Source organism: Anopheles gambiae, chromosome 3 (assembly GCF_943734735.2).
Source record: "Anopheles gambiae chromosome 3, idAnoGambNW_F1_1, whole genome shotgun sequence".
Taxonomy (NCBI): domain Eukaryota; kingdom Metazoa; phylum Arthropoda; class Insecta; order Diptera; family Culicidae; genus Anopheles; species Anopheles gambiae.
The window spans coordinates 28,355,232-28,372,998 of record NC_064602.1 but is presented as its reverse complement, the minus strand read 5'-3'; the positions used below and the strand labels follow the sequence as shown (position 1 = coordinate 28,372,998).

The following is a 17,767-nucleotide window of genomic DNA, read 5'->3' as shown; positions in this document are numbered from 1 at the left end:
ACTGTATACATTGCTTTACTCCGCGCGCCCGGTCTTCCTCTCGCTATCGATCCGATCATTTGCGGCACTGTGTGCGTTTTTGAGGTGCGAGTAAGCGAGCAGGGCACAGTGAAAGAGAGCGAGATGAAGAAGGGAATGATTTGTTTTGGAACAACAGGCCACAGATACGGTTGTGTGTGTGTGTGTGTGTGTGTGTGTGTGCGTATGTGTGTGTAAAAGGAAAAACACTACCGGAAGGGGGATGACGATACCGTCCGTCGACCAAGAGGGTGGCATAAGCACTACTAGCGAGTTCGGGGAGGTTGCTTTTTTAACGTGGTAAATCTAATTTAACAAATATATATTATTTTATTATTTCGATCAATACCGATTGATACTGCAAGAAAGGAAAGGAACGTTAGAAGGACAGTAGAAAGAGTTTTTAATTTGATTTGACTTAGAATTGATAAGTTTCTAGAATATGGGTTGCTGTTTCTAAATGGGTCTAAAAGGGTCGCTACAGTCTAACAATGAGCTGGAATGCATGCAACATAACGTTATTTTAATTTTTTGTTATCTTTCTGACCAAAAAAACTCATTTACTTATATTATAGAATCCAAAGAAGTCAATATTAATATGAATCACTACAAAAAAGTGAAGCAAACAGCTTATACGCTCCACTTTTGACCACAAGTTGCGACAGTTTGTTTTCTAATATCCTTCCAATGAGCTTCATTCATCAATTCATAGGTTGCGTTACATTGTTAAGCCTCGAATAGGCTTCCATCGCAGAGGGCAACATCATTCTGCACCAAGTGTCTCTTATCTTTCCGTTCTTCTCCCCTTATCTCTCATCACGCATTATTCAGATGCAACATCACATGTGACTCCATGCGCAAATGTGCGGGTTTGTGGGTTTATTTGGTTTTAGTTTATTTTATTCAATTCTTCCACGGATACGAAAACACATCTGCTCCTATGCACTTGCCGGCCCACGTTGCTTCCGCCGTACAGATTGCCTTACAAACTAGCGCCTTCAAAGGGGGAGCGTTAGACACGAGCGGCCTGCCCAAAACACATGCGAATTAAAACATGTTGAATATATTTTGTTTAGTCGTTTTGCTGCATTTCGTAAGGGGAAACGTGTGGAGTATTTAAATTCTTACGCAAAACAGGGAAATAAATAAAACAAAAATTTCAAACATATCCCTGTGCTGCTAATGTTCAATGATGTACGACGGGGAAAACGAAGAAAATTAAAACTGAATCCTTTTCCAATTATACATTTACCCTTGATCCTGCTTAATTGCAAATAATAATAGTTGTTGGATACTTGCAAACAATTGTGGAACACCGCGGTGTAAGGCAACTGACAAGAAAACACTAACAAACAATAATAATAAGTGAACCACTGCCGAGAGTAGTGTAGGATGACTGGCCTTGCTGGCAACGAGCCGCTTATTTCACGAAATCCGGATTTGGCTCGATCTTGTTGGCAAACTGTAGGTGATTGTCGATGATTTGGAACATCTCCTGTGGCGCGGGAAACCGGCCCGTCTCCAGCTTCGACCACACCGGCACATCGTTCAGCGTTATCTCGAACGCACCGGATGATATTAGCTGTACCCCAAATAGTTGCATCATTTTAGAGCTTGTTTTACCGATTGTGCACCTCCCATTTACCCCCCATTTGCTACAACATACCTGCGCTTCCAGCGTGTTGCCGAGGAAGAAGATCATCATCGAGGCGTACAGCTTGTTGTTGAAGCACCATTGCCACCAGCCGGCAAACGGGTTGCCGATGTAGCGCCCGATGTCGTAGTTCGACATCAGGGCGGCGATCAGCAGCAGCTTCGTCACCAGCAGCACCTTCGACAGCAGCATGTTCACGCCGGACGGATCGTAGTTGCTGCCCCGTATCGTAATTTCCGGATACTTCTCCAGGATGAGGTTGTGGTAGTCGTCGAACGCTTTGCGATACCCGCAGGAATAACTGCGCCGCGAAGGGTAAACACGGCGGAAAAAGAGAGAGAAATATTGATCAGCCCACTCTCTACACCAACTTCCACCTTCCGCTTTCGATCCATCGATCCACTGAACTGGAAGTTGCCACTGCCTGCCCCACTGCTTACCAGTACAGGAACGTCATCGTTGCACCGTAATTGCCAACATCTTGGCTGAACTTGGTCAGTGGTATTTCCTTCTCGGCCTCGACCATACTCACGGCCAGACCGGCCAGCAGTACCGCCGCCAGCAGCTTAAAGTGTGACCGGACGAAGGATCGCACCATCCTCATGCTGCGACTGTGATGCGACTCTGTGTGTGTTTGATATAAGAACAACGCGCTAACAACAATTTCCTATGTTTTAATTAGTTTAGTTTCGTTGCGGTCCCCGAAAAAACGATACGAAAAAGCGAGAACTTCAATTGGCCTCTGTTTTACTGTGTGTGCTTTTCTGGTGTGTGTGTGTGTGTTTTTTTCTATTTATCAGTGATAGCTGTCGCGTTTGACAGTTTGTTAACAACGGCTAATGCTGCGTTTACACGGCGCTCAACGGCCGACGGAGCGATAGCGGCACAAAAGACGCTAGAAATTTGAACTGGCGGTTACTGTTTCTATGTGATGCAGATCATTTTGGGTCGATTAGCTAAATGTGTACTTTTAGTAGACAATGCAGCTGACTTATTCATTCTTCTAGTGAATTTAACGTAAAAGTCACTGCACAATTAACAGACTGACCTTTAAACCGAAAATACAATCATATAAATAACAAACACGTCATATGTTTTGTAGTTTTATTAATCGAATAATTCGCTTACATATTCGTTTCAGTGGTTTTTTGCAGTTTTCTAACTTATAAAGCTGATACTGGTGACGATACATTCGTTTTTACTCATTATCGTAACCAATGGCACACCAGAATCATCTCAGCGAGACATTCACACGAATGTTGCAGGGGTTAGCGAAACAAATCGGGAAAAAGTAGAGACCAAACGCCATGTTCGGCACGGGACGAAGGAACGAAGGAAAAAAAGGAACAACTAGGAATACCAGGAGCGGTTCTGCTGGTAACGTTTTATGCTGCTGGGCTGGGATATAGAGGCTAGCTCCTACTGGGCAGTTTGGTTTGTTAGAACACATAACATTCATACGACTACTACACATCATCCTTATCGACCAAAAACGAAATGCTGGAAAATTATGTTTGGAAAATTTAAGCTCCTGCTGCTGCAGCCACCAGCTCCATCTTCAACCCTCTCTCTCTCTCTCTGTTTGTCTCTCCTCTCTAGCCCTGGTAGCGGTTGCGATTACGCTGCCGACCCGGGGACACCCGTCTTCTAGAGCCTGGTGCCGGCTGTGGTGGCGGTGGCGGGTACACCGTAGACGTATTCGCTCTGCGAAGGGCCGACGCCGTTATCGTGCTGCCCCCGTGCAGTGTCCGCATGATGCCTGCCTTTCGACGGCAAACGATGCAGCTGCAAGACAGGAAAAGGAGAGCATTTCCACGTTAGAGCATTTCCATGTTCGGGGTCCACAGAAACGAGAAGACGAGTGACTTACCGGCTCACTTTGCTCGTTTGGTGTGCCTTCAGCGTTTGCGGCTGGGGCCGGTTGAACTGCATCGCGTCGTCAATGATCGTCAGCCAGAAGGAGGAGATACCGTCGTAGAAGTTGCACGTACCGTGCCCGTGGCACTCGATGACGGGCTGCGGCCGGAACTCTTCCATGCACGAGCCGGGCGACACAAAGTCCTGACCGAAGCCGCCCGAGTTGTCCGACGTGTGCTAAGCAAAGAGGAAGATCCCAATCGATCAGTACTGTCATCAATCATCATTAGCCACTCGCGCATCCTTACCATTGCATAACTGTAGCCAAGCCACAGCTCCTCCCATCCTTCCGGACAGTCCGGTATGCTCATCGACTGGCTGTGCAGCGCCATGACGCGCGTGTTTGACTCGCACACGCTGCAGCGCGAGATGTACCGCTCGACCTGGTCGGCCGGGATCGGTGCCATCGACATCGGCATCGGTTCGGGCGTCGCCAGCCAGATCGTGTCGTCGTTGTTCGAGGCGTAGTTGCAGACGTTGTTAATATCACAGAACATGAACGGCATGGTGCTGAAGCGCCGCAGGCACGATCCGGCCGCACCGAGATCCTGCCCCACCGACCGGCTGCTAGCGATGACGTTCACGAGCGAGTACCCGTCCCACAGCTTGTACGTGTTGATCGGGCACTCCGGGATGGTCACCTTCTGCGAGTGGCGCGCGAACAGGTAGCCCAAGTTTTTGGGCGGTGGCGGTGGTGCCGCCGGCTCGCCCGGCAATCCCGGCAGCCCCGGCAGTCCCTCGATACCGCTCCGTCCGGGGGCACCGGCAATGCCCTGCTCGCCCTTGAAGCCGACCTCGCCCGTAGCGCCCTGCTCGCCCTGCAGTCCCTGCATGCCCTTGGGGCCCCGGCTGCCCGGGTAGCCCGGCGGGCCCATGTCACCTTCGTCGCCGGGCTCGCCACGCAGTCCGGGCGTGCCCCGGTCGCCCGGTTGCGTCGGCCGCCAGTTGGACAGGTTGGGCAGATCGCCCACCTCGCCCTTCATGCCCTTCAGGCCCACCATGCCGTGGTAGCCTTCGAGTCCGACCTCGCCCTGCAGACCCTTCGGCCCGGGCAGTCCGCGCAGTCCGGGCAGCCCCGTCAGTCCTCGGTCGCCCGGGAAGCCGGGCGGGCCGACCATTCCGTCCAGCCCCGGCAGCCCGTCCTCGCCCGGATCGCCCCGGAAGCCAGGCATGATGGCGCCGATGCTGCCGGGCATGCCACGCGGTCCGGCCGGACCCATCACACCGTCCAGGCCGGGCAGGCCGGGCAGCCCGTCCAGCCCGGGGGCTCCCTCATAGCCGGTGTCGCCCCTCATGCCCTTCAGCGCACCATTCACGAAGCCTGGCATGCCGGCCAGTCCCATCGGCCCGTTGTCGCCGTAGTCGCCCGGCGCTCCCTTGTTGCCGGGCAGGCCGGGCCGTCCGGTCAGTCCATCGTAGCCAGCGTCGCCCTGGTCGCCTCGCTCGGGGCGCGTTTCCAGCTCGCCCGGCTGTCCCTTCATGCCGGGGTCGCCGCGCTGTCCCTTCGGTCCGTCGTGTCCCTCGATGCCGACCATGCCGACGAATCCGGGCAGTCCCTGTTCGCCCTTCCGGCCCGGGTAGCCTCGCTGGCCCTTCAGTCCCGGCGGTCCCTCGTCTCCTTCCGGACCCTCGGGGGCGGGGTCACCGCGGTCGCCTTGCTGGGCCGAGCGCATCATAACGTTGCCGGGGATGCCAGGCAGTCCCGGGTCGCCCACCATTCCAGTCAAACCGGTCGGTCCGACCGGACCGACGTCACCGCGCAGTCCCTTTTCGCCAGCGTAGCCTCGCAGTCCGTCCTCGCCCGGTTCGCCCGTTTCGCCCCGCGATCCTTGCTCTCCTCGCGGGCCCAACGGTCCACGCGGTCCGGGCCGTCCCGGGCGTCCGGCAATGCCTGGATAGCCATCGCGTCCCTTGTCGCCGGAAATACCCTTCGGGCCGAACACGCCGACATCTCCCCGCTCGCCCTTCGCACCCGGTCGGCCCGGGATGCCGGGGAAGCCCGGGGCGCCCTTCTGTCCCTTCACGCCCGGATATCCGTCGATGACCTGGCCGGCGTCTCCCTCCTCGCCCTTGCGACCCATCTGGCCGGGGCGTGCGTTGTACCCGGGCGGGCCCATCATGCCCGGCTCGCCGTTTTCGCCCTTCATGCCGCTGAACGAAGCGCTGCCCTTGCGTCCGCGCGGTCCCACATCGCCAAAGTCACCGCGCTCGCCCTTCCGGCCCGGTGCTCCGTCGCGCCCCGGGAAGCCCATATCACCCGGGTCGCCGGTCGGGCCGGCCAGTCCGCGCAGTCCCGCCAGTCCGCGGGCGCCGGTCAGACCGGGATAGCCTGGATCGCCCGTCGGTCCCCGTTCGCCCTGGTAGCCTTCCTCGCCCATATCGCCCATGCGTCCCTGCAGGCCGCGCTCGCCCGGCAGTCCATCGTCGCCGGGCAGTCCGGGCAGTCCGTCGCGTCCGATTTCGCCCCGCTCGCCCTTGGGCCCGGGGAAACCTTCCATGCCCGGTTCGCCCCGTTCGCCCTTGTCGCCGTACGGTGCCTGCAGACCATCGCGGCCCGGCAGGCCCGGCGCTCCACGATCGCCGTAAATGATGTCACCCATCTGGCCCTTGTTGCCGCGCAGGCCCGGCTTGCCGAGCGGGCCCGGATCGCCCCGCTCTCCCTTCACTCCCGGCATTCCGGTCGTGCCGCGGATACCTTCCGGGCCCTTGAAGCCTTTGTCGCCAATTTCGCCGTAGAAGCCGCCCTCGCCTTCCACGCCCTTTTCGCCCATCAGTATCGGTCGGCCCGGGTCACCGCGCTGGCCGCGCAGCCCCTGCAGACCGGGCATCCCGTCCGGTCCGGGACGGCCATCTTCGCCCGGCATTCCGGCCGGCCCGTGGTCACCGATCACGCCGTAGTAGCCCTTGTAGCCCTCCGGTCCCTGACGGCTGACGCCGGGCAGTCCGGCCGGTCCATCCTGGCCGCGCATTCCGTGCAATCCCATTTCGCCCTTGTAGCCCTTTTCGCCCTTGGGGCCGACGTCGCCGGGCACTCCCGGCAAGCCTTTCGGGCCCGCGATGCTGTACGTCATCTCCGACATAGCGCCCGGTTCGCCCCGATCTCCCTGGTCACCGCGCTCTCCTTTGGCACCTCTGTTGTATGATGGGGGAAGGGGAAGAGAGAAGGAGAGAGGATGATAGAGATAGAGACATGCAGAGTGGGGGAGATACAGAGAGATAGATAAATAGAGAGATAGAGAGAGAAATAGGTAAATAGAGAGATAGAGAGAGATAGAGATACAGAGAGAGATAGGGAGGGAGAGAGATTGATATAGGTAAAGAAGGAAGGAGAGATATAATAAGGAAATAGAACAAGAGAGAAATTAGAAAAAAATAATAAAAAAATGATAAATTAGAAAATGAGAGAAAGAGAGAGAGAGACAGAGAGAGAAAGAGAAAGAGAGAGAGACAGAGAGAGAGAGAAAGAGAAAGAGAGAGAGACAGAGAGAGAGAGAGAAAGAGAAAGAGAGAGAGAAAGAAACGATTAAAATAGAAAGAAAAAGAGAAAGAAAGCGAGAAAAAGAGCGAAAATTAGCTTAAAGCGCACGTTTTTCGCCACCTTCCCCCATTGAGCGCACGTTTTCGCCCCAAAACTTACTTGTCGCCCGGTACACCAGGTGTGCCGCGAATAGACCAGATGTTGTACTCGTTGACGAACGCATCCCGACCCGGCGCACCGTTGCGACCGTCCATGCCCGGCAGCCCGTCCAGACCCGGCCGGCCAGAGTCACCGTCGTCACCGTATTCGCCCTGTTCGCCCGGCCGTCCCGGGTATCCAACAGCTCCAAAGTCGCCCAAGTCGCCCGGAACACCTTGATCGCCGCGCTGCCCTCTGTCGCCTCGATCGCCCATTTCTGGCGTCAGATCGATGAAGTTTTTCGCCCGTCGCAGCACACCCGGTCGTCCCGGTTCGCCCGGTACACCACGTTCGCCAAAGTCGCCCCGTTCGCCTACAAAGCAAATGGAAAGTTACAAATGAGTGCATACTCTGAGAATGCTCCAATCTCCCCCCGGGTCTTTACCTTTACGGCCCAACAGTCCCTTCAAGCCTTGCTTTCCGGCCGGACCCTGCAAGCCGCGCGGCCCCGGCAGCCCCCGATTCCCGTCGTATCCGTCCAATCCCGGCCGCCCGATATCACCGTCCTCGCCCTTGACGCCCTTCGGTCCGGGCGGGCACGTGCCACAGTCGTCGCCGCGCAAACCTTTGTCACCTTTCGGGCCATTGTATCCGTTGAAGCCCCAGTCGCCGGGCGGTCCCGCCCTGCCAGGCAGTCCGGCCGGTCCGGGTGGCCCCGTCACGTTCACACCGATGCCGGGCAGACCCTTGTCGCCCGGTTCGCCATCGTCGCCCTGGTCGCCCTTCTCGCCAAAGTCGCCGTTCAGCCCGTTCGTACCGGGTTCGCCCTTGGCGCCCTGCAGATTTCGCCCCGGGAAACCGACCTGTCCCTTTGCGCCCGCCAGCCCCGGTATACCCCGGATGCCGAGCGGTCCCGGTGGTCCTCCCTCGCCGTCGTCACCGCGCTGTCCTGGCGGCGAGATGCCTTTCGGGCCGGGCCGTCCATTCAGTCCCGGATCGCCGGGCGGACCCGGTGGACCCATGGGGCCGCGCAAGCCCTTGCTGCCGGGGATGCCAACGTTGCCCGGCCGACCCGGTGGTCCCATGTCACCTTGCGGTCCCTGCGGTCCAATCACAATCGGTGCCAGCTCGGGACGGTATTCGCCCTTCGGTCCCGGCGGTCCCTGCACACCCGGCAGCCCCGGCCGTCCATCGTCTCCCGAGGGGCCCTTGTCGCCCGGCATACCGTCCAGTCCGGCGTACCCGGGCGCACCCTTCTCGCCCTTGTCGCCCGGTGCGCCCGGTGGTCCCTCCTTGCCCTGCTTGCCCCGATCGCCGAGCTTGCCTTCCTCGCCCTTGAAGCCTTTCTGGCCCCGGTCGCCCTGCATGCCCGAGTCGCCCTTCATGCCCTGCAGTCCGGCCATTCCATCGTAGCCCCGGTCACCCTTCGGGCCCTTCATGCCAATGTTGACCGTTTCGTTTTTGCCGACCAGATAGTAGTACGGTTCGCCCGGATCGCCCGGTTCGCCCGGACAGAAGTCTTCGCTCGGTTCGCCCTGCTCGCCTTTGGGGCCATCCAGTCCGGCATCGCCCGTCTCACCGGTCGTTCCATCGAACCCGTCCGCACCGCGGCCACCCTGCCAGCCCTGCTGGCCCATCACGCCGGGAACGCCAGCCACGCCCCGATCGCCCTTGGTGCCCTTGGAGTTGATACCGCCTTCGCCGGAGGTACCACGCGGCCCGGGCACACCTGGAGGACCTTGGGGGCCACGCTCGCCCGGCGGTCCCGGGTAGCCGGGCGTTCCCATCGCACCGTCCGTGCCGTTGCAACCGTCGATACCGTACGGGCCGCGGTAGCCGGGTTCGCCCGGAAGTCCCGCATAGCCCGGGGCTCCCAGCGGTCCTCGCTCGCCAGTGTCACCCTATGGGGCGAAACGGAATTTCAAGATTAATATTTCGCCCTTTCGTGTTCTTTTTTGGAACATCCATCTATGATACTTACACGATATCCTTTCGGTCCACTCGTGCCCATTTCGCCTCGATTTCCTCGATCGCCGCGCAGTCCCGGCGGCCCATCGTACCCAATATCGCCCGGATCACCAAACTGCCCAGGTACACCGTGCGGTCCAATCTGTCCCGGCGGTCCCTGCACTCCTTTACAGTCACATACCGTCTGGTTGCAGACCTGCAAGTACACACCAACAAAGGGAAGCATTAAAGTCATATGAATCATTTCTCGATCGCAGCATTTGAAATCGTAACCACATCATCACCCCATCATCATTCGGATGACCTAAATTCGGAGCATTATTGGGGCAACAAGAAGGAGTTCTTGTGGGCCGAACCGAGCTGCCGGTTAGTGCCGCTGTGGTGAAGGTGAAGCAATCGCCAGGAGTCATAAAAATAGAAAAACAAACCATTCATGCTTCCAGGCTGTTGGTTCTGCTGCCTTTGCCTTTCTGTTTGGGCGATGCAGCGAAGGCCTGTGTGCCCGCGCGCACACTTCGCCCGAAAGGAAAAACTTTGTTTTCCGAAGCGAATTCCACAGCAAGCGGATCCGTTGAGCAAGCGGACATATGTGTGTGTGTGTGTGTGGTGATAAAATGTGTTTTCCTGGCACGGTGTAACCAGAGGGTGTACTGAGGGCGCGCATATGGTCGGCTTCTTGAGCATTTGCAATTTCATGCTGGTACAGATCATGCTGAAGGGGCGGCGGAGTGCTGCGGAAGATGCCCCCCAAGGTGTGGTGTGGCATACGTATTACACACATTGCGTTGGAGTTGTTTTATTGCTCAACGTTCTGTATTTTTATGCTCTTGCAGTGGTCGTGTTAGCGCTTCGATCGCTCAGGCTCTATTTCGCCCCGGTTGGTGTTCCATTTCGCCCTGAAATACAACATTATTGAATTTCTGTCAAAAACAACAAAGTATCTCAAACATCATCCTTAATTTCAACACAAACGTGCGCTTGTTTGTGCTGGATTAGTATCTGACACGCTTATGGCCGCATAGCCGAGTTGGAAATGGCTCGGAATGCCATTACCCTGATCAGCCGGGAATGCGAACGGGAGATCTTCCCGAGACTGGTTCCCCCCCCGTGGGGGATATCGGATCGGCATTTTGACTTCAACTTGATCCAAGCGACTCTCTAAATCTGCATAATAACTACCTTCGCGTCGTTGGAGTCGTTTGGCGGCATCACTCCACTCGGCAGGCAGGCACAAAACAATCGAAACCAAACCCTTGGCTGATAAGTTCGTGCTCGGTGGAACACACTTCGTGACGTGAAATTTGTCCACGGTGGGGCGGTGTAGTTGTGGTGCGCGAAATTTCTTTCCCCAGTTTTCTCCCCGGAAAGAATGGTGGGTTGGAAAGTACCAACCGATCGAGCACAGGTCGCAAATGTCTTCTTGCTCCTTGCCCAATTGTCTGGTGTAAATTCTACGCGCCATTCACCACGGTGGTGGTGCAGCAGAAGACATACACCTTCGTGGCGTAAAAGGGCTCTCCCGAAACTTGGGCAAATTTTGGACACACCAAACCAGTTCTCGCAGTTCCCTGGTCATGGTAAGGCGTGCATGGAAAGCCATCACCAAGAATTTACGGTACCTACCCACCAAAAAATGGCTCGGATGTTGCGTGTGTGTGAGTTTTTTTTTATTTGGTTCTGTCTTTTTGTTCCTTCATGAGGGACCCTTAAACATAAAACCAGTTAGCGTAAATGTATCGCGCGAAATTTCTCTCCCGTTGCGTTTGTGCGCCACAAGAGGGGTGTCGAGAGAATGGGTGGGTTGGTGAAATGCATTTTTAAACATTGACCGCACTGTTGCGGCCGTCGAATGTTGGGGCAGTAAAAATTAATCAATTTAAAGGGTAGAGACGTTTTAAAGTGTGTGTGTGTGTGTGTGTGTGTGTGTGTGTGTGTGTGTGTGTGTGTGTTTTTTTTTGCTTTTTGTGGTGATTTTTTCTCGATCTTCCTGGTGCTGGTGCATACCGCTGAGTCTGACCACTGTCTAGGGCAGGGCTGAGACAGATTACGGCCTGCGGCTGGCGATCCTTGCAGATACACAACCTCGCTTAATGTCCGATGGAACGACGGCAGCGAAAGATGATCATTAACTTCTTAATGGATTCGAGAACAACAACAAAAAACAGGGCCGAATCGAGAGCCAAACAGAATGTTAACCGGTGGCGTTAACATTCGGTACGTGTTGTGTACAAATGAAGGATTGTTGAATTTTACCTCCATGTGTATCCTGTCGACAAGGGTGCGCGCGGTACCTAATTTTATTTACACGCAGAACAATTTATTGAATTGAAAGTGATTTTTGCTTTCAGTCATTCTAAATGTGATTACCCTCTTTTTGTTGCTCCATGCGTTGTTTTCTCTATATATTATTTGCAACGCCGGTTAACTGTTACACAAATCCTTCCTTATTTTTGGTTGAATTTCGCTCAAAAGCATCGTTTCGCTTCTCGGCGGAAGGATTTTAATGGTTGGTTATCAATCGTGTGCCCTGCACTGCATTCCTTTCACTTTTGCGGTGTTTATTTTTATTTCTTCATTTGTACGAGGAGAATTCGCTTTTTTCGTTACGGGCTGAACGTGATGTTAATTCGTATTAAAATTATAATAGTTTGAGACAGCGCACGATCGCGATTTAGATCTTCATTGCATAAACAGTAACGAAACGGCGGCGTATAGAAATTGTTATTAATATTTGAGTAAAAGTGTGTTTTTTTTAATAAAAATGAAAATGAAAACGAATAACTACTCATATGTTTAGAAATCAACTTTTTCAACAAAAAAAAAAAAATACCATAGATACACTGAAAATTATTGATATATGGAAACATCAAGTAATGCAGATAGGCTTAGGAAATAATTGTAACAGTCTATTAAAGACAAATGTAATTAAAAGTATAATTATAAAATGCACCGTCCTATCAATTTATCATAATTAAAGGATGCACGGATAAAACTGTTTAAATGTAAACAACAACTTAAAATAATCCAATAATCCAATTGGAATAATCCATTTATGCTTAGCTGTATAATAGATTTTTTTTTTTAATTTTAGCAAACACCTTTAGGTAAATATGATTTGAAAAGAAATTCGTACGTAATACCTTGCAATAATTCTCAAAAATATCCGCTAGATCTTTATATTAAAAATACTATTATTTTGTAAAAGAATGTGAAACAACTTTTTCACAATTTCAAAAGCAATGGTGGACCAAAACCATGTGTTTTTTGTAAGCATATGATTGTCGTGAAGCAAAGAAAGGATAATTGTCCAAGTTTAAATTAATATTAGCTGCAGCCACTAATCTTTGTTACACCAATTGTCAATAAAAAATCATGATAATTTAGAATGAAAATTTAGATTTTCTAATTGCTTGTAAAAAAACATACAGCAATGAAACTGTGTCCCTTTTTATCAAGTGAGACATATTTCATGTAACAAAAGATTTACTAGCTCCCGTATTTTTAACGACAGCAAAACGAATCATGTGTCTGTAACTATTAGGAAACATTAAAGCCCCGGTTGCCGTCCACCGCCGACACAACCGACCTGCGCACACAACCCCAGCGCGCCAGCAATTAAACGCGGAACCACCACAAATTCACCTCTGCACCTAAACTAAATCGCGGCAGGCACTAAATCATCGCCGAAGCTATTCGCGCTTCCCGCCTCTAATTGCGTCGCGTCGCGGCTCAACACTCGCACCACCGCACTACGCTCGGACTATTAGAAAGCCATCTATTAACGCATCTCCCCCGCATCGGGTCGTAACCGCGTGTCACCCGTGCACCAACTTCCGATTGCAACGCGTCGAAACATGTGTTCCGTTCCGCCTCTTTGACAGTTGCTGATGGGTGATGGAACGGCAACGCATTGCCGGCGGTGGTGGTATCGGTTTACCAGCACACACCCGAAATTGGGGTACTAGCGGTGGTGGTGGTGGTGCGGGTGTGGTCATGTTACCAGCATGCTCTTTCCACAAGTCGGGAAAAATGTGATGTTTTCTTGGGCATTTTGTAGCATTCTGTAGCCATTGAGCCGTCCCGAAAATCACTGCGAAAAATGGGCGTACGGCCGCATGCTTAAAATTACACTTCCGGCCTCCGGCTGCTGGAAGTTTGCTTGTGATCCGTGCGGAACCAATACACATCGCAGGCTGAAGGACAGTGTGGCTGTTTATCTAACGAGCGGCGAAAGACGCTCGCAGGCAGTTGTTGCGATCGATTGCGTGAGATATTTGTGTGTCCTGCGGCTGTCGTTCAACTGGGATGGTAAAAACACATCCGACGAGATCTTTGAAGATGATCTCGGGTGGGGAGGTTGGCTGTCGGTCGGTGTAAACAAACACTGGGATTGGGAAGAAGCGGGTCGGTCGCTCGTCATCGTAAGAATAAACAGTCGACCTGATTATGATTTGCCGCTTTTGCTATAATTGTACAAAATAGGGATTAAAAAATTTATTTATCCCCCCCCCCCCCCCCCCTCTTCCGGATTGATGAACTTGCTGAACAATTGGTTGGACTTTTTTCGTTCAAAAGTAGTGCAGCTTTCTGTTTAAAATAGTGGAAAAACTGTCTCTCCCTGGCGAGCGAATGAAATCACTTTTCATCGGCAAAACAAACGAACGCTCTCACCAGCCACCAGCAATGATGTCAGCCTCCTTCCTTTTGCCCGTCGTCGTGGATGATCGCTTTCGGACAAGACAAGATCGAGTCATTGCATAAACGAAACCGAAGGGCATATGGACCATTCTTCATGCGTGTGTGAAAAAACCCCGCAACGAGCGCCAAGTGTACGAAGAGGGGCAATAAAAGCAAATATTCGCTAAATTGATAATTAGTGCACGGAATCGCGCTGTGCCATGCTTCGCTCTGGAGCGGCTTCGGACGACGTTGCAAGTGAAGATGCACTTGCTATGCACATTGTAATGAGCCTTGCAAACTGTGACGGCAGATTTGCATGGGCACGGAGTTGTGTGTTTTACACGCACCGCCCAACACACGGCAAGAATCGACGCGCATGCATTTCATTTATAAATACACACACACACACAATGCCAATACACACAGAGCTATTTATCGGGATCGCGCGGAACGTCGCGGCACATTGCCACCGCGGGATCATCGCGGGTAAATCTTGCATCATCGGCATTTTTCATCCTGCTGCTGCCGCGTCTGCGAAAGCGGCGCGCCGAACGAAACCGGAGGCTCCCGGAGAGGCGTGTGGTGATGCTTGCTTTCTTGTTGCAATTTCGTTTCGCTCCCTGCAGCACACTGGCGATGGGATGGGATGGGGCGTGGGGTTCTGTTATTCTTTCATTCTTGGCCGCGGTTTCTTTGGAGGGAAATGCCGCCAGTTTTCTTCCCGGTTTTTGTTTTGTTTTGGTTTGTTTTCCTCTGATCCGTGGATTGGGCGAACGACAGATCGTTTTCGATCGCACACACCATGTGTGTTACAGGCCGCTAGATGAGAAAACCATATGCTCGGAAGTGTGACTAATGCACGGCAGCTCGGGGTACGGATGCCGGACGTTTAGAAGCGTTCTACTGTGTTCAATTGTTAGAACTTGCGTAATATACACACACATGACAGTGTCATTTGGGCAAGAAGTGCAATCACAATCACAAATCACCTCACTAGAATTGCATTGCGTGTGACGTTTCATTCCACAGCCATTAACAGCTGACTATGTGTGTGTGCTCGTATGTGACCATAAACGGAGCAAAAGCAATGCCACACACAAGCCCAAAAATGTCCCACGTTAGCAGGTTTCCTGTTGCATCGGCTGCAAGTTCATTAACACCGCTCATTCTGCTGATAGAATGGAATGGCGCGTTCGGGAGTGAGGAATGTGGCCCTCGAGGGGCAGGGCGTTTGGACGTCCCACACGACTTCTCAGGGCATTCCCAGGTCCCCCAGGAGACGGTTGGCTTTGTTCACAGTTCGGGTTCGTTACGAAGTTATTAATGCTAATAAAAGGTTAGCTTAAAGAAAAGTTTAAATGAATCGACAATTCAGAATATAGTTTGCAGCAATATGTTGGACCACAAGGATAACAATAAAGTAATATAAAAATTATATAAAAAGTATAGATAATTTTGCCTAATCTATTTTTGTGCTACATTTACCCTAAATGTTTTTAATGCGTCTTTGGAGTTTTTTTTTACAGCTTTGCAAATATGTGTTACAGAGTTTTCTACGATTTACTGGTTGGTTCTTCGATTTGTTCACTGTTTCCTATAAATTTGTTGATCGTTTCCACGATTTATTCAAGTCGTCCGATTTTAAATCAATATATTGAATCCAAATTTTTTTAAGAAACGCCCAAGAACAATGCAAAAAACTACGGGAAGCATCAAACAATTTTCGAGAATTAACCAAAAACCTTGGAATACCCTATATCTGTCCCTCAACTTATTGGCTGTTTTCCTGTTTTTGACCATTTATATCACACATGTTGAGACGATATCCGTATTTGGTAGAACGAATTCTAAACAAGTTGAGTTACGAGATCAAAAAGCCTCAGAACCTACCAAAAGAACTCTGGTTTAATTCAAAACATTTTAAACCCCAATATTTTACAGATTTTCTTTTAAATCCTTAAAACACAACATTCCACTGATTGTAAATATCAGATTCAATCTGTACCTACCATTCCAGTTCTAGAGCCCAGTAACCCATTGAGTAACCCAAATCTATAAGTAATATAGGCGACCAACAGTCAAAAGAATCGGTGCGACTGCATAGATCGTTGTTAAAATAACGTCCGCAACAGTTTGTTTACAGTATAAATTAGACTTTCCACTTGATTTGTGGCTTCACTGACACTTTCTCCATTTTACTAGATCTTCTATCAATCATGCTATGAATCATACTTCCATAAAAAAAGAAAGAAAACATAATTAATTTAACATTTCAAACTAGAGCAGTTCATCGTCTCTCGATGAAGCTTCTGGGCGGTTATGATAAACATCGCATTACATCGGCATTACGTCGCATCTACTGATCAATCGAATTTGCACATGGAATGTCTTACATAAATAATTACTTCTACTATCCATGCGAGAACCTAAGATCTCGTCGGTTCAGATTCAGAAAGATAAACACACTTACGCACAGTAGCAGTTGGAGCGAAAAAGATATAGTACATCAAAAGAAGTCGGTGCAAAAAAACAAGGTACGCATATTCTTCATCAAACATCACCCACTCTCGATGAGTCCCCATTGGCAGTCTTTGTAGGAAGAAAAGAATCTAAAACATAAAACCCAGAACGATCGTTGCTTTTGAAAACCGCTTCTCCAGACACATCCGTTCGCAAGATGTGATAATTGTGCTTGCTCTCACCAATCCACAAGAGCACAAACCATACTTCCCATGCCGCATTTTGGCGAGTAGCAACAGATGAATGAAACTCTGCTCATTAACAATCGCGTACGGTCCCACCCAGGCTCCACTTATGAATGGCTTCGGTTGTTGCGGTTGTTGTTTTTTCTGCTTCTGTCGCCTGCCTGTTGCCATCTAATACAACTCGTCACCCCAAACCACCGATGACGATATGCACGCAGAGTGTATTAGAGATCGCCATCGGATCCCGTTGGGGTGGGTGAGGGTTTTTATTTTATTTTTGGTATTTGTGGTCATTGTACGATTTCGCGATACGGCTTACTTGTTGCCGCGATCCGGTCTGTTTCCATCTGGCGTAGGAGTAGTAGACAGTGTGTGTGTGTGAGTGTGGCATACGTGTCGGCGAGTGTCGTTGTCCACACTTACTTGAGTACTTTTTGCAACATTTTACTCACTTATCACAAGAAGAAGGCAAGAAACACACACACACACACGCACTGTGGAGGGGCCAGAAAAGGAAGTCTCAAGTGGGTGGCAGGCAGTGGGGAGTTGACTGCGTATCACCACTTCCTGGCATTGCGCAAATCAAACCAAGCCTATAAAAAAGCATCTCGCAGCAGCTTACCAGTGCAAAGGCAACACGCTTCCGCTCTAAAAACAAAATCAAACGTGTTCGACGGCGAGCACATGGCTTATGAAGGGGGGAGAGGCTCAGAATAAACCGGCCGGGCTTATCGGCTTTTTGGGGGGAGAAATTGTACTGCTTTGATAACAAATCCTCCGCAGTGAGCGAGCGAGCCCTACACATTGCCAGCAGGCAGGATATGGCACAATGGCCGCCAGGCGTTTGAAGGTTATGTGCGAACGCCACGTGTCCTAACACTTCCCGGACTCGAGATGGTGTAAATGGGGCTATCATCAGTGCCCTACTAGCCACTTCAATCAGTGTTAGAACGCTTATCCAAGCTTGTTGCGTGTGAGAAAGGGTTGATAAATTCAACCCGCCTTGCGCTACGCACTTTCTTCGTGAAATTAACGAACGGGAAAGTAAAATTACAGCAACAAAAAAACTAAAAGGAAACCCCATCCCCAAAAGCAAAGCAAATTGATTGGCAAATTGATGGAAATTCCCAATATGGGAACGGACAAGACATGTGGGATGCATGTTGTTATTTTTGTTATATGTATCCCTCTCCCCAAAACCTAGATCGC

The 17,767-nt window shown here is 51.3% G+C and overlaps 2 protein-coding genes across 3 annotated transcripts in view; both read right to left on the bottom strand.

Moving 5' to 3' along the window:
• Window positions 1–888: 888 nt before the first annotated feature.
• LOC1280163 (thioredoxin reductase-like selenoprotein T homolog CG3887) lies at window positions 889–2,487 on the bottom strand. 2 transcript variants are annotated; one of them, XM_319979.5, is made up of 3 exons: window positions 2,113–2,487; window positions 1,685–1,973; window positions 889–1,600 (listed from the first exon to the last, which is right to left on the bottom strand). In XM_319979.5, the coding sequence occupies exons 1-3, from the start codon at window positions 2,274–2,276 to the stop codon at window positions 1,439–1,441; spliced, it is 615 nt and encodes a 204-aa protein (XP_319979.5). In that variant the 5' UTR covers window positions 2,277–2,487; the 3' UTR covers window positions 889–1,438. The 2 variants fall into 2 exon arrangements, with proteins under 2 accessions (XP_319979.5, XP_061511163.1); XM_061655179.1 differs by having other exon boundaries at window positions 889–1,973; window positions 2,113–2,466.
• Window positions 2,488–2,762: 275 nt separating this feature from the next.
• Window positions 2,763–17,767, bottom strand: part of LOC1280162 (collagen alpha-1(III) chain) — a 29,680-nt gene continuing 14,675 nt past the window's right edge. Inside the window, exons 2-7 of the mRNA XM_061657859.1 lie at window positions 9,187–9,369; window positions 7,651–9,106; window positions 7,227–7,578; window positions 3,838–6,721; window positions 3,543–3,766; window positions 2,763–3,457 (exon numbers count right to left, since the gene is read on the bottom strand). Coding sequence (XP_061513843.1) covers window positions 3,268–3,457; window positions 3,543–3,766; window positions 3,838–6,721; window positions 7,227–7,578; window positions 7,651–9,106; window positions 9,187–9,369 — 5,289 coding nt within the window. The 3' untranslated portion in view covers window positions 2,763–3,267. The remainder of the gene's footprint in view (window positions 3,458–3,542; window positions 3,767–3,837; window positions 6,722–7,226; window positions 7,579–7,650; window positions 9,107–9,186; window positions 9,370–17,767) is intronic.